Source organism: Dermochelys coriacea, chromosome 25, assembly GCF_009764565.3.
Source record: "Dermochelys coriacea isolate rDerCor1 chromosome 25, rDerCor1.pri.v4, whole genome shotgun sequence".
NCBI classification, from domain to species: domain Eukaryota; kingdom Metazoa; phylum Chordata; order Testudines; family Dermochelyidae; genus Dermochelys; species Dermochelys coriacea.
Genome location: NC_050092.1, coordinates 16,158,772 through 16,181,231, shown reverse-complemented (window position 1 = coordinate 16,181,231; position 22,460 = coordinate 16,158,772). Strand labels below are relative to the sequence as shown.

The window sequence follows — 22,460 nt, the reverse complement described above, 5'->3', positions numbered from 1 at the left end:
TGCATTATAAATCAGAACTTGACCTGTATATTTAACAGTGGTGATATGTTAAAAAAATGCAAACCTGCATTATTGTTCAAGTGAGGAGTCTGAAAGTGAAAATATCAATCATATTAAGTTAGTGCACTGCTTCATTTTAAACTGTGTATGAATATAATTGTCCTCCTTAAGTTGTTATAGAAAAAGTTTTCAGAACACCTACTCTTAAAAATAAAGGAGATACTACTTTATCTAGGAAAGGACAACCCACTTACTTTAAAAACAAGCTAAAGGCAGTTTTATAAAAGTGTTTATTTGAAGGCAAAACAGTAAAATTCACAAGTTGGTAACATACATGTCTTTTGCTGATTCACAGACAGTTACAATTTCACAGCTACAATAAATCTAGAACAAGTTGATTTACCATATTGGATTGGATTGTTTTGAAGATTGTTTACACTGTAAAAATGGCTCTGGAAAAGGCTGCCATCCGGCAGACCTCTGCAGTGGAGGTGCAGGGTAAGGATGTCTAACATCTGTAGCTGGTGGTCTCTGGAAACAGAATTCAGTTACGAAAAAAGGTATTTTGTAGGCAGGGTGGTTTCCAAGAATGTTTCATATTTAGAAATGTGGGGTGGGGAAAATGAAGTCTTCTCTACTGAATTAGTTTTAGCTTTTATTCAAGGGTATATACAAAAATATAAAAAGCTTAAAGAATACCTTTCATTACAAAGCACTGAACGTCTCTTAGAGCACTTGAGTGGCTAAAACAGTTAACACTCTACATTCTGAATAGAGTTGTGATTGCAGCAGGTGGCGCGTAGGGGCTTTAAGTTGTGTAGTAGGTTCTAATAAGCTCATACAGTGCTCATAGGTCACCTGTATTGGAATTAGGTGCTTCATTCCCCATTTAGACATTAGGATACACTGCTCAGCATCAGTCTGACTTGCTCCCAAGGCAGCACCCCTCCACTTCAAATAGAATTAACCTTTGAGAGAAAAACATACATTATGGAACAAGAGACATAGAACCATAACAAGTAACATCTGTATTCCACAGGAATGAGTGGATCACAATCCTGGAGCAGGGACAGCTTGGCAGGGGTTTAGTTCTAGTATAAAATGGGGCAACTAATTTTTAAAAAGTTTGCAAAATAAATGGGTATTTTTAAACTCGCTAGACATGTAACAGAAATGACTGGCCTTTTTAAAGAACTAAACAAATGTTGGAATACATGTCATAGCCTTCATTTTCCATCATAGATTTAAATGTAATTCATTTAATATCACTTCCTTCAACATTAATCCTGATTTATACAAGATTAAGTTTAATCTTTTGTAGAAGATGCAAGACATCTTTCTTCAGATTTCAGGGAGTCTTATTCAGGTGGTGGAGGGTCTTGCGTTTCACGCTTCACTGAAACAATAGGGAAAAAAGTTCTTACACATTCTGCAGTTAGTCTCAGTTCTGTCTGAAGAGTAATGCAGTTTAGGATGAGGGCTCCATTCACAAAATAGGTTCTCTCTCCACATTTTGGGGGGTGTGGGGGGAGAGGAGGGGCAGAGATTTTGTTACACAGCCATAGAGCTATGGCCAGAAGTGACTTTGCCTGCCCAAAGCGCCTCCCTCTTACTGGTTTTCCCTACTGCTATTTGTGAATCTTTATTCAGCAAGGGTACTTGTCACTCAGAACCCCTACAAATCCTGTCCCTCCCTCATTCTCAAAATGAGGCTCTCCATCACAAAGAGTACCACTTACAACGGCAAAGAACTAAGTTAGACCTGTGTCATCTTTTCCTAAGCCTCTACTTCAGGTCTGTGCTGTACCTACCCACTCTGGTTCTGGTCCTTAGGGAAGGAGCAGAACTCAACAGCAAGGGTGAGCAGCTCACAGCTGGATAGACAAAGCCAGGCAGGAATGCCAGCCTGCCTCCCAGTACCCACAAACCCATCCTTTCCTCCTGCCACTAGTCATTAGCGATCCTCCCCCAGTAGTTGAGGGATAAAAATCTAGTTTCCTGAAGGTTAAAAAAAACAAACTGCCTAGCAACCACCCCACAGCCAAAACATGGCTTGTAGAGGAGGGAAATAAGTGGGGTTGACTTGGAATGAAAGAAGAGGTTAATTAAAAATGCACATGAATTTCCAAATTGCAAATAAAGCTCAACTCAGATTAAATTTAGAAAATGCATAGTTCTTTCCTGCTGCAATAGCCTTTTCAGTTTTAACCAAATATTCCAAAAGAGATAGCAGCTGTATGTAGTACTCCTGGGGGAATGCTGCACAATTTTGCAGAAATTAATGTGTGCACAGAATTTCCTTTTCCCCCTATAAATGGGCTGCAGTGCTGTTGGCTGCCACGCGGGACCACTGGACCTGGCAGAGCCTAGCTCACACATAGAAGACACTACCGGGGGAGAGAGCTAGAAGGCTCCTGGCAGCTGCAATTCCCAGCATGCCCTGAGAGGAGACAGCGGTTGGCATGCAGGAAACTCCATGCAAGCCTGGGACCAAGCATCAGGCTGTTTCTCCCTTTGGATCCCGGGGGGGAAGAGGAGGGAGTGTCTGGGGGCGGGGGAGCGGGTGCAGGTATCTGGCCCCCTGGCTGGGCTCTGCGGGGGCGGGGGAGAGGAAAGAGGGCAGAGAAACAGGAACTGGGTCTCACAGATCTTGGGAGACAGGCCAGTCCTTGCTTACAGACAGCCCCCCAACCTGAAGCAAATACTCACCAGCAACCACACACCACACAACAGAACCACTAACCCAGGAACCTATCCTTGCAACAAAGCCCGTTGCCAACTCTGACCACATATCTATTCAGGGGATACCATCATAGGGCCTAATCACATCAGCCACACTATCAGAGGCTCGTTCACCTGGGCATCTACCAATGTGATATATGCCATCATGTGCCAGCAATGCCCCTCTGCCATGTACATTGGTCAAACTGGACAGTCTCTACGTAAAAGAATAAATGGACACAAATCAGACATTAAGAATTATAACATTAAAAAACCAGTTGGAGAACACTTCAATCTCTCTGGTCACTCAATTACAGATCTGAGAGTGGCTATTCTTCAACAAAAAAAACTTCAAAAACAGACTCCAACAAGAGACTGCTGAATTGGAATTAATTTGCAAACTGGATACAATTAATTTAGGCTTGAATAGATGCTGGGAATGGATGAGTCATTACACAAAGTAAAACTATTTCCCCCATGTTATTTCTCCCCCCCACTGTTCCTCAGATATTCTTGTTAACTGCTGGAAATAGCCTACCTTGCTTGTCACCATGAAGGTTTTCCTCCTTCCTTCCCCCCCCCCCCCCCCCCCCCGCTGCTGGTGATGGCTTATCTTAAGTGATCACTCTCCTTACAGTGTGTATGATAAACCCATTGTTTCATGTTCTCTCTGTGTGTGTATATCAATCTCCCCTCTGTATTTTCCACCAAATGCATCCGATGAAGTGAGCTGTAGCTCACGAAAGCTTATGCTCTAATAAATTTGTTAGTCTCTAAGGTGCCACAAGTACTCCTTTTCTTTTTGCAAATACAGACTAACACGGCTGCTACTCTGAGGAACTGGGTTGTCATAGGGGTTTCTTTAGCTCTCTACCCCTTTTCTGTGCATCTCTGTATTGTTACAGACATACTTGCTGACATATTTTGAAATAAATTATGAAAATAACTGAAACTGGTATGATAATATAGTATTATTTTGACAAATAAAATTTGCAGAATTCTAATATTGTGTGCAGAATGTCCCCAGGAGTAATGTAGTGTGACAACAGCTCTTACCAAGGAAAAAGTGTTGGGGTTATTCAGAGGGCAGTATTTACTTACCCAAAAATTTAAAAATGAATAATAATAAAACAATTATAAAACTAATTTGTGTTCTTAATCTTCCGATTCCCTATGCAACCTCCATTGGATTTTATAGTCTAGGGAAACCCTTGCCAAGTCCGCTAAAGTAGCTATTATATTAACTAGGATGGGTTCACAGCACCATTTTAGATTGTCCATCAACATTCACTTACAGTCATCTCTGGCCTTCATGCGTGCAATGAACGAGTAACTTTTATTTCTGCGGTAGTTTTCATATGGGTCATCTAGTGCAACTCCTACTCCTTTATACTGATCCCATTTATCTCGGATATCCCCTCCTTTAATTGGGTCTTGGATTCCTTGTTCCTTGGCTCCCAGTCCTCCAGATCCACTCCATCCTATAAAAAGAACATGGGAGAGCATCTTGTTATTAAATTCAGTAGTGTGAATTGTACAGGAAACAAAAGTGGAGAAACAGTGTACAAGAAGCTTGATACAGCCTGAAACAATAGCTCTGAGAAGGATGAACTGTCCCATTCATCTCAAGATCTGCTGCTTTGTGGAGAATGGGAGGCACCAACACCACCTGACACCACTGTGTGTGCAAGGAGGAGGAGTGCAGTGGGCTCCACCTTCCCACTCAACCAAGCAGATATATTTTGTCTACTGGAGTAAGTACCTAGAGTGGGGAATCCCCTTGCTGCTATTCCCATGGTATACCCCCTGCTTCTCTGGAAGGGAATGACGGCCCCTTCAACTACCACTCACTATGTTAGTGGGACTGGCAGGTGGGGGTATATAACAAGGTGCCTATGGCCTTGTATTGCCTTAAGCTGGCCCTGTTATGAAGGTCTGCATAAAACCAGTTTAGAACCTGTACAAGTGACTGATGAACAACTGTCTACTGCAAGACAGTTTGGGGTGGAGAAAAGTAGATAATCATTAGAAGGAGAGGTCTTTATTTCCAGCTAAAAAATTATTACACGTGAAACAGACAAGAGCAGGACTGCAAGATTTGGCATTCTAATATGTTAGAAGGAAGGTTAGTCCCAACAGTTAGAGCATTAGCTTAGGATTCAGGAGTTCTAGATTCAAACTTGTGCTCTGCCAGGCTTCCTCTGTGACCTTCAGAATGTCACTTACTCTCTCTGTGCCTCACTTCCCCATCTGTAAAATGGGGATTATTAGTTGTATTTCTCTACCTTACAAGGGGTGAGTCAGAATAAATTTGTGAGCATGAGTGGCTCTATCAATTATGACAACAGGGCCCATATAAGTACTTAAAGAGCTGCGATAAAACAGTGTTGTTAATACTGTTTCTGACAAGGCTGTAAGATGAAACAGTTTACAACAGAAGCTCCAAAACAACCTACCCCAGTCTCAGCCTTTCGCAACCAAGGCCAAAAATAAGGCGGACAATGAAATGCATGGCTGGTTTCATTTACTATTAGCAAAGACGGGGAAGTTACGACCTCTCAATCCCTTCTCTCAGGCACTCACGATTGCAGGGGGTGCCAGTTATTTTCAGAGTTCCTTGGGTGCAATAGGCCTACATTCACACAGTTCACCTACACATTAAGAGTCTTCATTTGAAATATATTAAGAGCTGTTATAAAGAGGACAGCGATCAATTGTTCTCCATGACCACTGAAGATAGGACAAGAAGCAATTTGTAGCAAGGGAGATTTAAGTTAGATATTAGGAAAAACTTCCGAACTATAAGGATAGTTAAGTGCTGGAATAGGTTACTAAGGGAAGTTGTGAAATCCCCACAACTGAAGGTTTTTAAGAATAGGTTAAACAAAACACCTGTCAGGGTTGGTCTAGATATACTTGGTCCTACCTCAGCATGGTGATGGACTAGATGACCTCGAGGCCCTACATGATTCTATATGAAATGCATTTAGTCCTGGGTGCTTTATACAGATATATATATATGGCAACCATCCCTCTCAAAAGAATGGTAAAACACCAAAGTAGTTCAGTTACTGTATGTCATGATGCAGCATTGTGAGTGGCTAATTCTTGAAGTCTTTCCACGAACAATGCAAGCCTAAGACAAAGGGCCAGAAGATGAAGATAGCACACTACTAGCATTACAGATCTGCTGGTCTTTCCTCTTCACTCTGCTTTCCTCTCTCTCAGCTACTTCTCTTCAGCCTCCAACTTCCTGATGCAACATAGCCCTCCAAGTGTGACATGTTGCTAGCAGCTTCCCAGCTTGCAGTGCTGATGTTGAAAGTTTTCAAGTCCCTCTTGCAAATAACCTTGAACCTGAGCGTAGGTCAGCCTAGTGGCCTTGGAGCATCCATTGTTCATACGTTGCAGGTGACTAAGCCAATGGAGAGGTCAGTGTTTGAGACTGGTGATTAGACTTGGCAATTTTGCTTTCTCCTCAAGTACTTTAGTGTCAGGAACTTTGGATTCCCACTTGATATTTAGATTATGGCAAAAGACAGTGGCTGTGGAAAGTTTACGCAAAAAAGAAAAGGAGTACTTGTGGCACCTTAGAGACTAAAATTTATTTGAGCATAAGCTTTCGTGAGCTACAGCTCACTTCATCGGATGGAAAGTTTAGCCTTCTCCGACACCTGCTGTCAGTGGTACAGGTCTCTCCACCACACAGCAGTCTGCTCAGAACACACATCTAGCAGCCACGCAACAGTCTGCTCAGAACACACATCTACTAGACCCGTGTCTTGGTGTTCAATGTTAGTTTCCTGTTACCTCACATTTATCAGTTGGTTAAATGCGGTAGCTGCCTTTTCAATGTGAATTAAACTTGTAATCTAGAGAAGTTATCCAATATAGTTGATCCTAATCAGCAGAATGCGTGCACAACTTTAACAGGTGGATCAGAACAAGTCTGGCCCACATATTTATGAATGCAGCGTGGCTTTATTTCTGAAGTCTACACTCTTTAGGAGCATGACTTAAACTAACTTTAGGCAGAAGAGTCCAAGCCAAGGGGCACCATAAAAATTACATCATAGCCTCTCATCCATAAAGTACGTGAAACCCTGGAAAGCAAGGACCTTCTGGAGTAAGGTGTAAAACACTGTGTCCTAAAATCAGAAGGCAGATTTTTTTTTTCCGTCCCTGCTTTGTGAAAGGTTCTATTTGGGGGAGGAACCAGGATTGTTTCAATCAAAGACAATAAATCTTACCCATTTTCACTAACATTTGATGCCCTTTATTTTCTTCTCCAAGTCTTGAATCAGGTATAGGAGGCCCGGAGTTGGAGCCTAAACCAGCAGCAGAGCTAAGAGAAAATACAAGTTATAATTTATCATTAGAATTTTAACATTTCACTGTGTTAAAACATATTGCATACAAGTTATTTTTTATGCATATGTATTGTTTAAACTTCTATAACCAACATAACTAGCCAGATATAAACCTTTGGAAAGGCAAGACACAAGGAGTCCTGTTGCAGCATATTCTATGCATCTCCCCACAGGAACAGCAGATATCAAGGATATCAGTACCATGGTTTTCTCAAGAGTATGTTATGTAATTAAGGGTTTTTTATGCAGTGTTTTAAAAACACAAGATTTAGTTATCACCAGGAACTATGAAGTCATTTTATCCTCTCGCCATGTATATATATATATATATATATGACATGACTGCAGTTTGCTCAAGTTCTGGTTTGATCACCTTAGAATCCTGCCCTTTTCTACCCAATTTGTTAGGTGTTTAATATACAGAAACTATCAGAAAAGTCCTAGCTCAACCTCATCACGCTCAGAGAGTACATCACCAAACTCAATCCAATGGAAAGCCTTACGGAGGAGTGGGACTGCGAGATCGGGACCGGTGCCGCCTTCCCGGGGAGTAAGATTTAGATCTTGATCTTGACCGTGACCGACTACGAGAAGAGTGGGACCTGCTCCTGCTTCTGGAAAGTAAGAGTGCGTGAAGTCAGTTACCTTTCTCTAATGCACAGGATTATAGCAATATAGTATTTTTAAAAAGGTATCTAAGATCTGGAGAATTTATGGACAGAAATGCTGATATACCATTTCATGTACACAGCTTCCAGTGTGGTGCATTCTATATATTCATCTCCCTGAACAAAACCTTGTGACCTTTGGTGCCTTAAACTAATTAAGATTTCCTGAAGAAAGCAAAAAACCTAGAGCTAAGTTTCAGAATCTTCCATTTTCTGGAGAAAAAACCCTTCATTCTCAACCTACTAGAGATTTGTTGAATATGCAAAGGGAGCACAGTCTAAAGTAACAGGGTCAGGAACTTCCGAGTTCAACTAACAGCTCTGCCACTAACTCATTGCATTGCCTTGGACAACTCATTTCACCTATCATTTTCCTCATCAGTAATATTGGGAATTATTACTGCACTACCTCCAAAGGGCTGTTGTGAAGGATCATAATGGCACACATCCAGTGTTTTAGGAGATTTAGCTAGCCATAATTCCTAATGAGCTCTTGCTTCACCCTACCTGGACTGTGATCGTGAATAGGATCGTGATCGGGAGCAGGATCGTGATCGTGATCGTGACCTTGAATAGGAGCCAGACGACTTTGAAGATCTTGAATTGGATCGTGAGGAGGAACGACCTCTGCTTTTAGACCTACTGCGAGATCGAGATGGCCCACTGCATAGGGGTAACAAAATACCAAGAAAACAGAGTAAGATTCCTGTAAGCTGCATAAAAAGCAAACATGTATTTTCAATTAGACTAAAATTTAAACATCCTGAAATTCTGTTGACAACCCAGTGAAGCCAAAGCCTTCCAGGGTGGCAAGTATGTGGTTTTCTATATGTTAAATAAATCAAGCTCCAGAAAGTTAAGACATAATTATTGCCCCAGCACATTGTCAAAAAGATTTTCACTATATGTCTAATTAAGGCAGCAGTAGCACAGTCTAAATGAATGGCAAATGTCAGAAGGCACTTAAGGAAACTCTTACCTATTTCTCTTCTCCTGACCTTTCCTCCGTCTAGCTCTCATTTTAGCTCTGAAGAACTCATACAGCCCATTCTGCTCCCAGCCTTCACTGCAAGATATCAACCACACACAGAGTCAATATATGGGAAGAGCTCATTTTTGTCAAATAAAGGAGTTCAGGATTTTTAGAAAATGAGGAGCCTGGGGAAAGTGGTCTCACCTGCTCTCAGTAGGAGACCAAACAGCATACTGGAGTGGATGAAGTTCAAAATGTAACTTATAGTACTTATTTCAGCATTAGCAGAACCAAGTTAAAGGCTCTGAGAGCTTCTCAGGGCAGGGCATTTTCCTTACCATGTTGTTAGCTATACACATTCTTACCTGTTTCTAGGCCTGTCATGAGATGGTGGACTATAAAATGCTTCAACTGCAGCCAGCAACCTCTCACTTGGTGGCATTGGGGGTGGAAGACGTATATCTTTAGGATCCAAAGGTTTATATTCATGATCTTCAAGCTGCCAGAAACAAAACAGATGGCTTTCAAGTCATGGGGTGACTACCTAAAGAAATAAATATACCTAGAAAATGTAACTGCTTAGACACCTTGTACTTCATTACTGAGTTTAAAATGGTCTAAAAATAAGGCTTTGGCCAGTACCATAAACAAGCACTGGGTCATCCAGTATAAAACAAAACCCTAGTGACATTTGCAGCATTAAACTTGGCAGCACGTTAGCTGGGATTCCTAGGTGTATAAAACGTAGTTGTAGTCTATACAAGCCCATGATATCCAAGCTTCTGGCATGAGACTTGGAAAACAGTGATGTGCACTAGGAATAACAGAATTTAGACACAGAAGAGACCTATTAATTAATCTAAAATACTATATAAATTATACCAATTTAACCCATCCCACAGCAGCCAGTATGTTCCCTACAGTCTATTTTCTGGTGTTTTGTTCACTTGTATTAGATTAGAATTACAAAAATCTTCACAAAAAGAGTTTAAGAGCAGCTACCAAACATGGCTGGCCAGCAATTGGGACTGATTCCACACTTGTATAAATCACTATGTGCAACTGATTTTAAAATTATGGTAAACTTTAAAATCGATGGGACTTAACATTTTGAGAAGTGTCTTCTGTCTTCATAGTCTAGCTAGCTGCTTTTCTGAAATGTCCCCTGTGCCAATCCTGATTGATGGACAAAGCACACTACTTTGAAGTAATAAATAGCTCGTTAATTTTAAACTGTCCCTAAAATTGATCATGGGAGTTTGATCTTTTAACCCTTCTGCTCAGCTTCCATTTCAGCAACTTACTTTCACAAGTGGAGCCATAAGTCCAGCAGGAAGATCAAAGTAGGGAACATTTGGCACCAGGCTGGGATCATCATGGTTTACGTGAGGGGGGCCTTGTCTCCGCATGTGAGGAGGCTGCCCATTAAATCCATGTGGAGGAGGCCCAAAATCGGGGTGCTGTGGCCCACCCCAAGGAGGATGCTCACCAATTCCAGGATGAGGCAATCTATGCCCAGGATGATGATGAGGTGGTCCAATTTCTGCACAGAGAAGGACAAGAAAGCCTTATTTGGTTTTATAGAGGGGAAGACAAGAAGGAGGACAACTAATTGAGATGCCCCCCACCACATACATTTATTCTAAGAGAAAAAAAATCCTACTATAAGGAGAGCTCAGTAACTACTACAGGGAAGAGAAGGCACTGGAAGGTCTGTGCTCATGAAGCATCTACTGTCTCTCTATCTCCCTAGCATATCAGCCACCCATATTTTCAATAGCAAAATTTCAAAAATTAAGGCCCTGTCGCTTTGTGGTACCTTGAGTTTGGAAAGTGCTAGAATGAAAGTTTCTATTCTCAAAACCAGGTTACCTTGCATTCAACAAAGGAGGCACTAACGTGTTATACTTCTAAAGACTCAAAACACAATTGCAGTCCATCTCCAAAGCAGTACACTTGCAAGTTCTATCAATGTGCACAGACAAACAGATGGGAGTGGTTTCACAGGAGGACGACATGCAAGTGCTTTGTTAGAAGGGCATTCCGAAAGGAAGGAGAGAAAATGTTCCTGTTAAAATAAGGCAATGAATGATCTCAGCATGACCCATAGTGGACAAAAACACTGGCTATGTGTACCAGGATTGATACAGCACACAACTGGGCCATTGTGAAATACGCTGACAGTGCTGAATGGGAGATCCAGCCTGGAACAGCCGAGGGTGCTGCAGGGCAAGAATGAGCAGACAGACAGATGGTGGAAGGAAAACCTGCACTATGACTAACCCAACTCTAGCCGGTGCTGGTAGTCTCTCACTTTCATTAGAAGCAGAATATTATTAAACATGAAGTAAAAAATGTGTCTCTACCATTTCCAGGCTCTCTCCCACCCTGTTTACATTTAATAAGAAAATGTCTCTCCAATTCCCTGCTAGAATCCAGAAGATGGAGCAACTTGTCTGGATTTAACTCTTTATTCTCTCCTATTGCTCGGGCTACTCTCCCTACTCACACATGATGTTGGCTCCATGCAATACATTTCAAAGAAATTTTAGCATTGTGGTGGATTCTCAAATCACTGGAAGTTTTTAAATCAACAATGAACGTTTTTTCTAAAAGCTATGCTCTAGTTCAACCACAGCAATTTGACTTGAAGCAAGTGTTAATTCACGGCAGTCCTGAGTTATGTAGGTGATCAGACTAGATGATCACAGTAGACCCTTCAGGCTTTGGAAATCTACAACTCTAAAACTAAGGTATATAGCAGCAGGTGGCGAGGGATGCGAGCCCTTGAGGGGTGAGAGCTTTCCAGGAAGGGCTACCCCATTCCTTTGATGTCAAGCTCTCATCACAAGGAACTAATTAATTTTAAAACAGCAGTCATCAGCATCCTCAGTACCCACTTTACCTTGAGGAAAGTCCCCTTGGGGGTAGTCAAAACGATGAGGATAAGGTGGCCTTTCAAAGGGATGGCGAGGTGGAAAGTCATCCTGCATGAAGCGAGGTGGGAAGCGGTTGAAATTATGTGGATGTGGGGGCTGATTGAACTGGGGATGTTGCTGATGTGGAGGGAATGGGCCTCTGAAGTGGGGTGGCCGCTGCATTCGAAATGGAGGTTCCCTTTGGCCCCCTCCCCATGGGGGCTGCTCATGTTGGTTGTTCCAAGGTGCTTCAAATTGGTTGTTCCAAGAAGGATCTGGCTGGTTATTCCAAGGGGTCTCCCGCTGGTTATTCCATCCTGAGTCTCTCTGTTCATTCCACATTCCTTCATGGTTGTTATTCCATGGAGGACAGTGTGGAGGTCCCTGCTGGTGAGGGTAAAAAGGTTGGTCATAAGGCTATAAATATATAGAAATAGACTGTTTTTATTACATTCTTAATTATTAACTAGAGTGCAAGTACTACATGTGCACAGAGGAGGGGGAACAAACATCTGTGTACAGAGTCTGCTTGGCAAGTAAAAGTTAGGACAAACTGAAAAGGAGAATTTTGAAGGAAAAGCTAAAAAAGTGTTCTTCTCAATCCTGTCATTAACTGTAAGAAAAGATTTGTCACTGATCAGCATATCTACCACCAGGATTCCTGTTCTTAACACAACAGAAGAGTAATGGCCCAAAGAGCTTTGTACCCCAGAGGGAGCCCCTGCATGCTCGTAAAGGAAAAGCAGTAGAAGGACAACTGTGAAATATGATTAATGATTTGCTACATAGCTTTCTTTTGACTATGAAAACTCCAGATATTTTAAAATCTGGACTTTAACATTTCCAGCTTTTTACCAAGCTCCTAATTGTGTGATGATTTTTGCAATATGACAATTATTGGACACCCCAGTGCTTTACCATAGCTACATTTACACGTTTGGTACCTGTTGTTGACCCCAAGGTGCAACAGGATGAGGCTGATCAAACCAGGGTGGTTTATTTGGAGGAATCTGATCATGAGGCCCAGGACCACGCGGTCCAGCAGCTGCAGGATCTTGCACCCCAGCCCCTGTTGCATCATACTCTGCCGAACCAGCTAGAGGAAGCTGAGATTTGCCATCATCTGAAATAAATTGGAGACTCTTGTAAAAGCCACCCTTTGTTGCACCGTAAAAACAAAAATAGACAGCATCTGCCCAAACAACTTATACGCGATGGACAAGTCAGTCTAAATAGCAGCCTATCATCAAGACAAGTGGTAAACTTTCAGGAGAGCTGACAGCCATTAGCTTGTAACACACAAGTCCCAAGAATGCAATCATACCTGCTTGACTGACTGGAGCAGCAGGCGGTGCTGCAGCAGGTGTTGGAGCTGGAGCCGGGGGTGTTGATTTTACCTCACTCTCCAGTGGTGGTATTTGTATTTGTTGCTGCGGCTGTGGCTGCTGTGTTAAACTATTGACAAACTCTTCATGTTGTGTTTTCAAGGTTTGTATCTGCTGCTGGAAGGCCACCTGCACAGGCTGAACTACTGATGCATATTCTGTGATCAAAGTTGCCTGATGGGATGAGACACAAATTAAGATCAGCATTTTCAAGAAGTTACTGTGCAGCCATAATAGACACCATCCCTGCTCATACAGGCTCCCCCATTAATGTCTCCACCTCTTCCTAGAGGGATTCAGAGATTGAAACTACTCAGATGACAAACCCTCAATACGATTTACTAGATACTATATGGAAAATCCCTCCTGTATTTCCCTTTACCTTATTTAAAAGCTGGCAATTAGCAGCATTCATTCTGGGTGACTTAAAGGGTTAACCACAGACGCATATGGTACTATAAAACACTTTAAACAGCAGCCAAAGAAAGAAGAGAATGAAGTAAGCAAAGAGCCATGGTGGGCGTAAAGACAACAAACATGCCAAGAGAGCAGAATCAGGGCCAGAGATGAAGAAGCTGATGGAGCGAAGGGATGAAGAAACTAGGCCTAATCAGAACAGTATAATTATATGCTATATTTTAAATGGCCCCACCATATTTAACTTTAGAACAATGTATTACATTATTTTTGTACTGTGGCAAAGTAGAAGTTCATAACAAAAAAGACAGCTACTATTTACATCTCACAAAAGAAGAGTTACTGCATTCAGCACTTAAAATATGTCCGCAATCTATTATGCAATTATAATGAGGGGCCAACTTTCTCTCATGGCTAACCTGGTACTGGCCAAGTCCAAGAGCTGGGCTTTGTAACTGCTGAATAATTGATTCATCAAAGTAGCCATTTTTCTCCCACAGCTGAAGGAGCTGTATAAACCCAGGAAAAAAAAAAAAGAAATACTGTTAAGCACATGATAGCAGCGACAGAATAAAATTAGGGTACAGTAAGCTACATCTTTATAAACTAGTCACAAGGACTTCTCCAGCATTGAAAGTAGAAACATAAGGCTCAAGCTAACCTAAAACAACTACTCACTCTGGCAATTTTTTGTTGCTTATCCTCTTCCACAGCTAAAAAGCTAGTACAATATATAGGGACAACCACTTTCTGTAAAGCGGCCAGAAGATCTCGTGCTTGCTTCCGCTGGCTATAAAAGGGAGGGAGGGAAAAAAAGTATCAGCCTTTTACTATATTGTTAAATGAGCTGCAATACCCACCCACAAGTGTCTCATCCAAATACAGACATATATGGTTAGTAACTTATTTGTATATAATGAATAGGATACTTTACATTTTTAACCACACAGCATCAGCTGGAAACAATGTACAACGACAAAGTTAATTCAGTTCTTACTCTACCACCACTTTGCTTGCACCAATTATACACATCATGCTACAGTCACTAAACATGATGGGAATATGTAGATTAAAAATATAAAAAAACTGCCAAATCAGGCAAAGTACAAATTTTCTAACAGAGAGACCCATGACTATCTATTAAACTCATGAGAATAACAAGTTGAAGAATACATTTTAATCCTTACCAGTGATGCAATACATCATTGATTAGATAGATTAAATGTAACCGAAGCTCAAAGTGTGCCCCTTCCGCTGTTATGCGATTTCGCAGATGTCCAGCCATCAGCTCACAGTGTTGAGGAGACTTTGCATTACTAAACATCCAGTTTTTGCCAGCCTTTGAAAACCAATTTAAAATATTTTTAAATTAATCTGACTTGTTCACATTGCATGGATTTCATAAAGCAATAGATCACTAGTCTGCAAGTAACTACAAGGAAGGGAATTCCCATGTAACAGCTGTTATTGAGTATACTATACAACTAAACAAAGAAGCAGTTAAACTGTATACAATACAATTAGAGGTCACAACCCATGTTCAAACTAGCAATGACATTTAACAGCTGTTTGGGTTAAGAAGATGTTGGTCACTGAATTTTGTCCAGCAGACTTAATTCCTCTCACCCATCTTTTGGGGCTTTGTCCATCCCATTTTGCTTTTGCTCACTGCCTCAGACCAAATGATTTGTTGCTCTGGGCTTCTCTCTTCCCCTGTGGATATCTTTATCAGACTTCCAAACCATCAGAGTTATAAATGAGCTGCCCCAATGGTACTGTGAATTGGGAACTGATCTCGTCTCCCTGTGTAGGGTGGTTCAGCCCGCATCTCTTGCCCCAACACCCCAAGCAGAGTCCCACTTGCTCCTGACTCTGAACTGCCTTCATGTACTGAACAGCAGTCAACAAACTCTGATGAGTTGTTTATAAGTAAAATAGGAAACATATGGAATCATTCATATTAACAGAGAGGATGACATTCACAGCTGGAACACCACCAGTCTGATCTATTTACATGCAATCACACCCTCCTAACCTGCACGTTACACACACGAGTATATTACCGGCAAAGTCAGGAACAGAACGTATGGGTGAGCTCAAACATTTACTTACTGAGATTGCATCTTTTGTACATGTGTCAATTATTGGCTGCAGCAAGTTATCAAATTCATTCATGTCTAACTGGGTTTCCTCCAAGACTTTCTGCATTTGTTGTTCAACTGCAAGGGCTACCGCTGATGTAACTTGTTCCTAAAAAAGACTGTTTTAGTATAGGCAATATCCTTTTGATACAAAACTCAGCAAATAAATCGGAGGTGCTCCTAGTCATAGGAAGCCCTCTACGGAGACCAAGATGCTCTACTCATATTGACACAGACAGATACGTTACAAGCTGGCTGTCACTAACCCCTTGTCCACCTGCTTCCCTATGACAAATCCTGTATCTGTCAGTATCTAGCAGAAACCAAGCGAGGACCTCAGCACATAATCAAGGTCCACACCCAGAGAATTCTATAATGTAATGCAACACATCTTTAATACTGAGCTGAGGCCCATGAAAACCACTGTTTCCTGCATGCAATGTTTCACCCTGATCCAAGAAACCACCATTCAGATAAAAAATGAATTGCTGCATGCTGAAAGCCTCTGCAAGTCACAGCTGCAACCTTTCAATTTTATGCAAGATGAGTGTAGCCTTCACTCTCCTCGTAAGTTATAAATGTGGTCCTTGGTTGAACAAAGATTGGGTGTCTCTGCTCTAAACAGGTTATCATTTCTGTTCTGCAGGAGATACCATATACAAAGTGATGCCAGCTCATGTCTAGTCCCATGATGCTACCCTAAATTACCACTAGCTAGAAGCAAGATGCTCAAGATTCCCTTCAATCCAAATCTTTGTGGGAATACAATGGACTGCTGCCACTGGCAGTCCAATGTATGTAAAGCTAATACTTGATCTTGAGCCTACCTGTCGCATAGCAAGGAGATGCTGCTCCTGCTGCTGGAGATTCCATTGACTCTGTTGGATAAGTTCCTCCACAGAGGGAGCTCCTTGTGGAGCTGGGATAGCTGCAGCTGGTGGAAGAGAGGGCTGTGACAATGGCTGGATCTGTGCAGTGGCCTCTGTGTCTTGAGTCTGTTTGCACAGCACTACCAGAAAAAAATGTTCATGGTAAGAGTCATAAAAAGTGGTTCGTTTGTTTACACCAATATCCTAAACAACCTATGCACCCTGTTAACTCCAGAAACCAAACTCAACCTCTTTCTTACATAATTTTATAATATAAAACAAACATCAATTAAAATGATGCACACTCCTGGATACTTAGCCAAAATCTGAAGCTCCAGCATGTTATACTTCAACATGATTTTTAACATGTATTTATTTAACAATGGGACTCTGGACATCCCAAGTTGGATCTGTTGCAAATGCTTAGTTCTCATTCACATTTTAAGAATACCATTAAAGTATGCCAGATCAGCTTTTCCATAATGACTGGCTTAAGTTTTCTACAATTACAGTATAAAGAGTACTTGTGGCACCTTAGAGACTAACAAATTTAACTAACACGGCTGCTACTCTGAAACCTGTCAGTATAAAGAGTACGAGCGATTGCATGCACAGGACTAAGTCAACTGCTTGAGCACGAACCACAAAAAAGATTAGGAAAAAACCTAACCAAGATTTGTCTGCGTCAGGACAAAACATTAGACGAGAGTGTCTGGGCTGAGCTACATAAAATATAAAGGTTTCAGAGTAGCAGCTGTGTTAGTCTGTATTCGCAAAAAGAAAAAGAATACTTGTTGCACCTTAGAGACTAACAAATTTATTTGAGCATAAGCTTTCGTGAGTTACAGCTCACTTCATCCGAGGAAGCTAACGAATGCTTATGCTCAAATAAATGTGTTAGTCTCTAAGGTGCCACAAGTAATCCTTTTTTATAAAATATAAAATTCACATTTCCCTCCCCCCCCAAAATCAAAAGCTTCCTTTCAAAAGCAGCTTAAAATACACTATTCTTCACTGGAAGTGTGAAGGGTGGGAGTCAGGACTCCTAGATTCTATTCCCAGCTATAGAAGGGGAGTGGTTAAATCAGGGGCTGAAAATCAGGGCTGCTGGGGTCTAGTCCCAGCTCTGTCACAGACTAGCTGTGAAGTCAAGCAGATGGTTAAAATACATCTGTTCTTGTCCACCAAGGGCTTTGGCGACACCAACACTCACACTGCTGCTGCTCCAGCGCCAGTTTGTACTTGTAGTAGCCATAAAACTCGCCCCCAAAAAGGAACGAGAACTTGGGATTCTCCTTCTGCTTCTCCATCGTCATCTTCTCGAACTCGGGCCCATTCCGCGCCACAAACTGCGCTAACTTGTCAATGACATTCCGCAGCTCCTGGTCTGGGGCGGGGAGAGGGAGATAGAAACGTCATCGCCCTGCCACAGCCCTACTCAGGCCCCCATCCCTCCCTGAGACCACGCGGCCCCCAACCCCAATTCCCCAGGCCTCCGCTTCCGCTACCGCTACCGCTACCCTCTGTGAGGCCGCACACCCTCCCCGAGCTAAACCCCACACTCCCCGACCATCCCCTTGACCAGGCCCAAACCCCGCCCAGCCCCCCGGCGAAGGAGCCCCCAGTGCCTCCGGGGCCATGGCGACAAGTATAGCCCCCTGGCCGGTCTCACCATCGGGCGGCAGCGGCATCTCCATAGTTGCGGGAAAATGAGGTATCTCTCCTTCTGCAGACCCAATACTAGGGTAGGCCCGGCCTGCCCTAGGCCTAGCCGACCGGAAGTGCCGCAAGAAGAGCCTTTACGGCACTGACGCCGCCGCGGTTTACGGGTCCGTCACCATAGAAACAAGCGGGAGGGCGGGTCACTAGCACTGGCTGCGCCTGCCCACCTGGGAGGCCGCTTCGCGCCACGCGTCGCCTCATGTTCCGGCGAGTGAGTCCCTTGCTCCGCGAGCGCCCGCGGCTGAGGTGAGGGAGGGGGCAGCGCTGGGTCAGGGGCCGCATCTCTTCCTCTCCCCCCGCATGGCTCCCCAGGGCCGGAATTAGCTCCATCTACGAACGCCGCTTCTCCCTCCGTCCCCCTCTCCTTCAGGCCCCGTGTGTGGCGCCTGCTGGTTCTGGCAGGCAGCGTGTGTGAATTTACCGTTGGAACGCTGTTCCCTGCACGGGGCGCCGGAACAATTTGTATTGAGGGCCGGGGTTGCTGAGAGCCCATGAATCGAATTGCCAACCCTGTATAGAATGCAAACCACTTCAGGCCAGCACCGAGGTCCCGGGAGCGGCCCTTGTGCGCTGCACCCACCCCGGCTGTAAACTTCCACCCGAGTGCTGCATCTGACACAGTTACAAAAAGAAAAGGAGTACGTGTGGCACCTTAGAGACTAACAAATTTATTAGAGCATAAGCTTTCGTGAGCTACAGCTCACTTCAAATGCATCCGATGAAGTGAGCTGTAGCTCACGAAAGCTTATGCTCTAATAAATTCGTTAGTCTCTAAGGTGCCACAAGGACTCCTTTTCTTTTTACGAATATAGACTAACACGGCTGCTACTCTGAAACCTGACACAGTTACGTATTTGGGCCGTGAGCATCCCACAGTGGGGAGAGGCACCAGGGCAGTCGCTTCTTTGAGTACAGGGCAATTCAATTAGATCTACACCTCAGAGGACATCCTCCATTGTAAAAGCCCAACAGAGAACTAGGACTGCTGGAGCCCCTGAAGGGCTGTTCTAGCCACCATTTTTTAAAGTGCTTTCACTATATTAGTTTAGGGGAATATGTCAGCATAATCACTTTTATACAAGCATAATAGTCTACACTGGGGATTTGTCCCACTTTAACTATAATCTATTTCTGGACAGATATTTATAGTACTACAAAACCACCTGTGTTTATACCAGCCCTAACTCTTCCTTGTGCTCACTGCATGGTGTCTGGCCTCACCTCACCTGTTTCTATTTTTATAAATTGGGAACAACAGTCCTTACCTTTCATAGGCAGCAGAATGGGAGATTTAATTCACTAATGATTGTATAAAGTACTCAGCAAGCATGTGATGGAAACAGTTACAGGAATGTAATAGTCTCAGTAATTAGGGCTAGTTTTATTGAATCAGAAATTCTCAAAACAGAGATCGCTTTTAATTGGAAAAAAAAAATCAGTTCCATCACTCCATTTGTTTCGCAAGGCTTCCTGGACTGATCTGTTCCTGGTCTTGTCCCATCCTTCGGCTTCACCCCAATTTCCTTGAAAGGAAGCTGTAACAGCTTCATTAACAGGATACATGGCGCAGGTAGGTTCTTCTATCAAAACACATTAAATGGGGTCCGAATTTCAATTACTGGAGTAGAGTTGTATGGGACAGATCACAAGTCTGTAATGCAGAGGCCAGATCAAGGCCAGGTACAGTTGTCTCTGTGAAAGTTGTACTTGCTGCCTTAAGGAACATTAGAATTGTCCACTTGTCCCTGCAAGAGCAGATTTTTCTATTTTAATCCCAGTTTACCTAGAGATCTGTTCACTGTATACTTGGACTTGTGTTTTTTGCTCTATGGAAGAAGTAGAGAAAAAAAAAAAAAAGCTATCTCTAGGTTTCCTTGTTCATCCCTGGAAGAGAATGAAAACCACATGAAGCACTGCATCAGCTAGGGAAACCTAGAGAGAGAGCTTTTTCTATGGAGCAAAACCAAAGTCTAAACCAGTATACAGTAAATAGATCTCTGGGAGAGGAGACTAAGCAGAAATAATTTTGCATTTGCAGGTTGAACTAATAATAAAGGAAGCTTCCTGTTCCTGTGCATATGATAAATACACAAGTGGACAATTCTAGTGTACCTTTGGGTGGCAAGTACTGAACAGTGGGGTTTAAGAACCATCTTCCATTAATTTTAGGGAAGGATGTCTAAGGAGAAGATTTTCAAGTGGGAGTTAAGTACCTAACTGCGCTTTATGCCTTTGTAAGAGTCCCCTACGCAGCTTTGAAAAAGTCAGCTATGACTGTTGGAGACTGGAAATGTGAGTCTACTAGCTGATAGGCTGTATTCAACTATCTAGATGAAAACCATGGGATAATGCAGAACAAATCACTGGAACCAAACTTATCAAAATGCTAAAAGAGGGGGTTTTATATTGCCGGCATTGTAGTATATTTTATATACCTGCTTAGACCAAACTGCAAAACAAACAGGACCTAATTGGGATAAAAATATTGACACTAGCCACATGCCACCAGCTCACCCTCATCATTATGCTATATGAGCATCTTGAAGATCTGTAATTAGAACGTAGTTACTCGAGTGCAAGGAAAAACCCTATGCCCATGGTTAAACAGGTAATATGTTAGAGAAGCCACTTACTGCAACATGTTACAAGTTTAACAGGCTAAATCCTTTGGTCATTAATAGGGCCCTACCAAATTCAGGGTCCATTTTGGTCAATTTCACAGTCATAGGATTTTAAAAATCTGAAATTTCATGATTTCAGATATTTAAATCTGAAATTTCACAGTGTTGTAACTGTAGGAGTCCTGACCCAACTCTGAAGTAAGGGTGGCAATATAACAATCCCCCTACAATAATCTTGCGCCCCCTCTCCTTTTGGGTTAGGACCCGCACTTTGAGATATGCTAGTCTCTCCTGTGAAATCTGAATAATATAGGGTAAAAGTACACAAAAGACCAGATTTCACGGTCTGTGATGCGTTTTTCACAGCCATGAATTTGGCAGGGCCCTAGTCATTAAATAAATTGCCCCATAGCCCAACTGTAGACTAGCTAATCTTGTTACGGCCCAAGGGTGATAAGAATTAGCCAGCTTCTCCACAATTCTAACCAGTAGGCAGGAACTGATTTTGCAGAATTCGTCTTTATTTACATTTTCAATATTTAAAAAGTATAATTACAACACTTTTTTCCACTTTAAAGTTCATAAGCTAAAAATTCATAATTACTGTACATAAAAATAAAACTTGAAAAATTCACTTTAGATTTGGAAGAGAGATGCACATCACAATTAAATATTCCTTCCCTGGAAATATTCTGTTTGCATTCCAAAAAGAGAAGTATTCAGAGAACAGGAGCAAATACACCTTTCCATATTAACATCAATGAACCAATTCTGTTGGATGCACAACTAAAAAGTTCACATTTATGAAGTAATTGGAACATATTTAAGAACGACCACAGGATTCAGATTTTAGATACTAAGTTTAACTAATTTAGAGAGTGTCCTGAACTTGTCTTTCCAAGTTGAGGCCTGCTCCACAGATCAGAAAAACTTCCTATTCCTCTAAGAACAAGCTGTTAATACTTATCTGTGCAATAAGAGCAGGTCTGTTTGCTCTCCCCCTCCTTCTCCCAAAACCTTTGCAAATCTTTTTGGACTATTCCCATTTCAGCATCCTCAAAAGGAACAAACACCTCATTTGCGTACATATTAGGATAGTGTAGCCACAGCATTTGGGCCTTGGCTCAACTCTTACAGAAATGCTGTAATATGAACATGGCGGAGGGGGGCAGGGAGAGAGCTTTTGTGACTTAACACCAGTCCATGCCAGCAGCACTTAACACTACACTAGAATTTTATTACACAATGTCAGAATGTCAAGAACCTGGGCATTCAGGAACCTACTACAGAGCTAATTAAACTTAAGTACGAGCATAATTGTTACAGAGAAAGAGAATGCAGATTCTTTAAATGGACACTATCATGCCATAATTAAAAAGCCTTGTGTTACTTTTAATTAAAAAATTTAAAATATAGCTCATCATTTACACTTCACTTTTTGCATTTCATCTTGTACAATAAAATTAGACTGACGTTTCATTTTATAAAAAGAAAAGGAGTACTTGTGGCACCTTAGAGACTAACAAATTTATTAGAGCATAAGCTTTCATGAGCGACGAAAGCTTATGCTCTAATAAATTTGTTAGTCTCTAAGGTGCCACAAGTACTCCTTTTCTTTTTGCAGATACAGACTAACACGGCTGCTACTCTGAAAC

At 42.1% G+C, this 22,460-nt stretch overlaps 1 protein-coding gene across 5 annotated transcripts; it reads right to left on the bottom strand.

Moving 5' to 3' along the window:
• Positions 1-437: 437 nt before the first annotated feature.
• LOC119848199 (calcium homeostasis endoplasmic reticulum protein) lies at positions 438-18,426 on the bottom strand. 5 transcript variants are annotated; one of them, XM_038383672.2, is made up of 18 exons: positions 18,135-18,426; positions 17,676-17,849; positions 16,421-16,602; positions 15,565-15,702; positions 14,640-14,791; positions 14,131-14,242; positions 13,872-13,961; positions 12,975-13,209; positions 12,595-12,773; positions 11,638-12,037; positions 10,037-10,275; positions 9,098-9,231; positions 8,739-8,825; positions 8,267-8,422; positions 7,595-7,705; positions 6,972-7,066; positions 4,017-4,202; positions 438-968 (listed from the first exon to the last, which is right to left on the bottom strand). In XM_038383672.2, the coding sequence occupies exons 1-18, from the start codon at positions 18,157-18,159 to the stop codon at positions 964-966; spliced, it is 2,700 nt and encodes an 899-aa protein (XP_038239600.1). In that variant the 5' UTR covers positions 18,160-18,426; the 3' UTR covers positions 438-963. The 5 variants fall into 5 exon arrangements, with proteins under 5 accessions (XP_038239600.1, XP_038239597.1, XP_038239598.1 ...); XM_038383669.2 differs by having other exon boundaries at positions 438-1,396; positions 18,135-18,422; XM_038383670.2 differs by having other exon boundaries at positions 438-1,396; positions 11,638-12,034; positions 18,135-18,373.
• Positions 18,427-22,460: the final 4,034 nt, after the last annotated feature.

Bases quoted from the DNA above. Each gene is read 5' to 3' on its own strand.
- LOC119848199 (XM_038383669.2), bottom strand. From the start codon at position 18,159: ATGGAGATGCCGCTGCCGCCCGATG. The intron at 17,850-18,134 runs GTGAGACCGGCC...TCCCCGCCCCAG, and splicing joins GATGCCGCTGCCGCCCGATG to ACCAGGAGCTGCGGAATGTC. The intron at 14,792-15,564 runs GTAAGTAAATGT...TGGTTTTCAAAG, and splicing joins GTACAAAAGATGCAATCTCA to GCTGGCAAAAACTGGATGTT.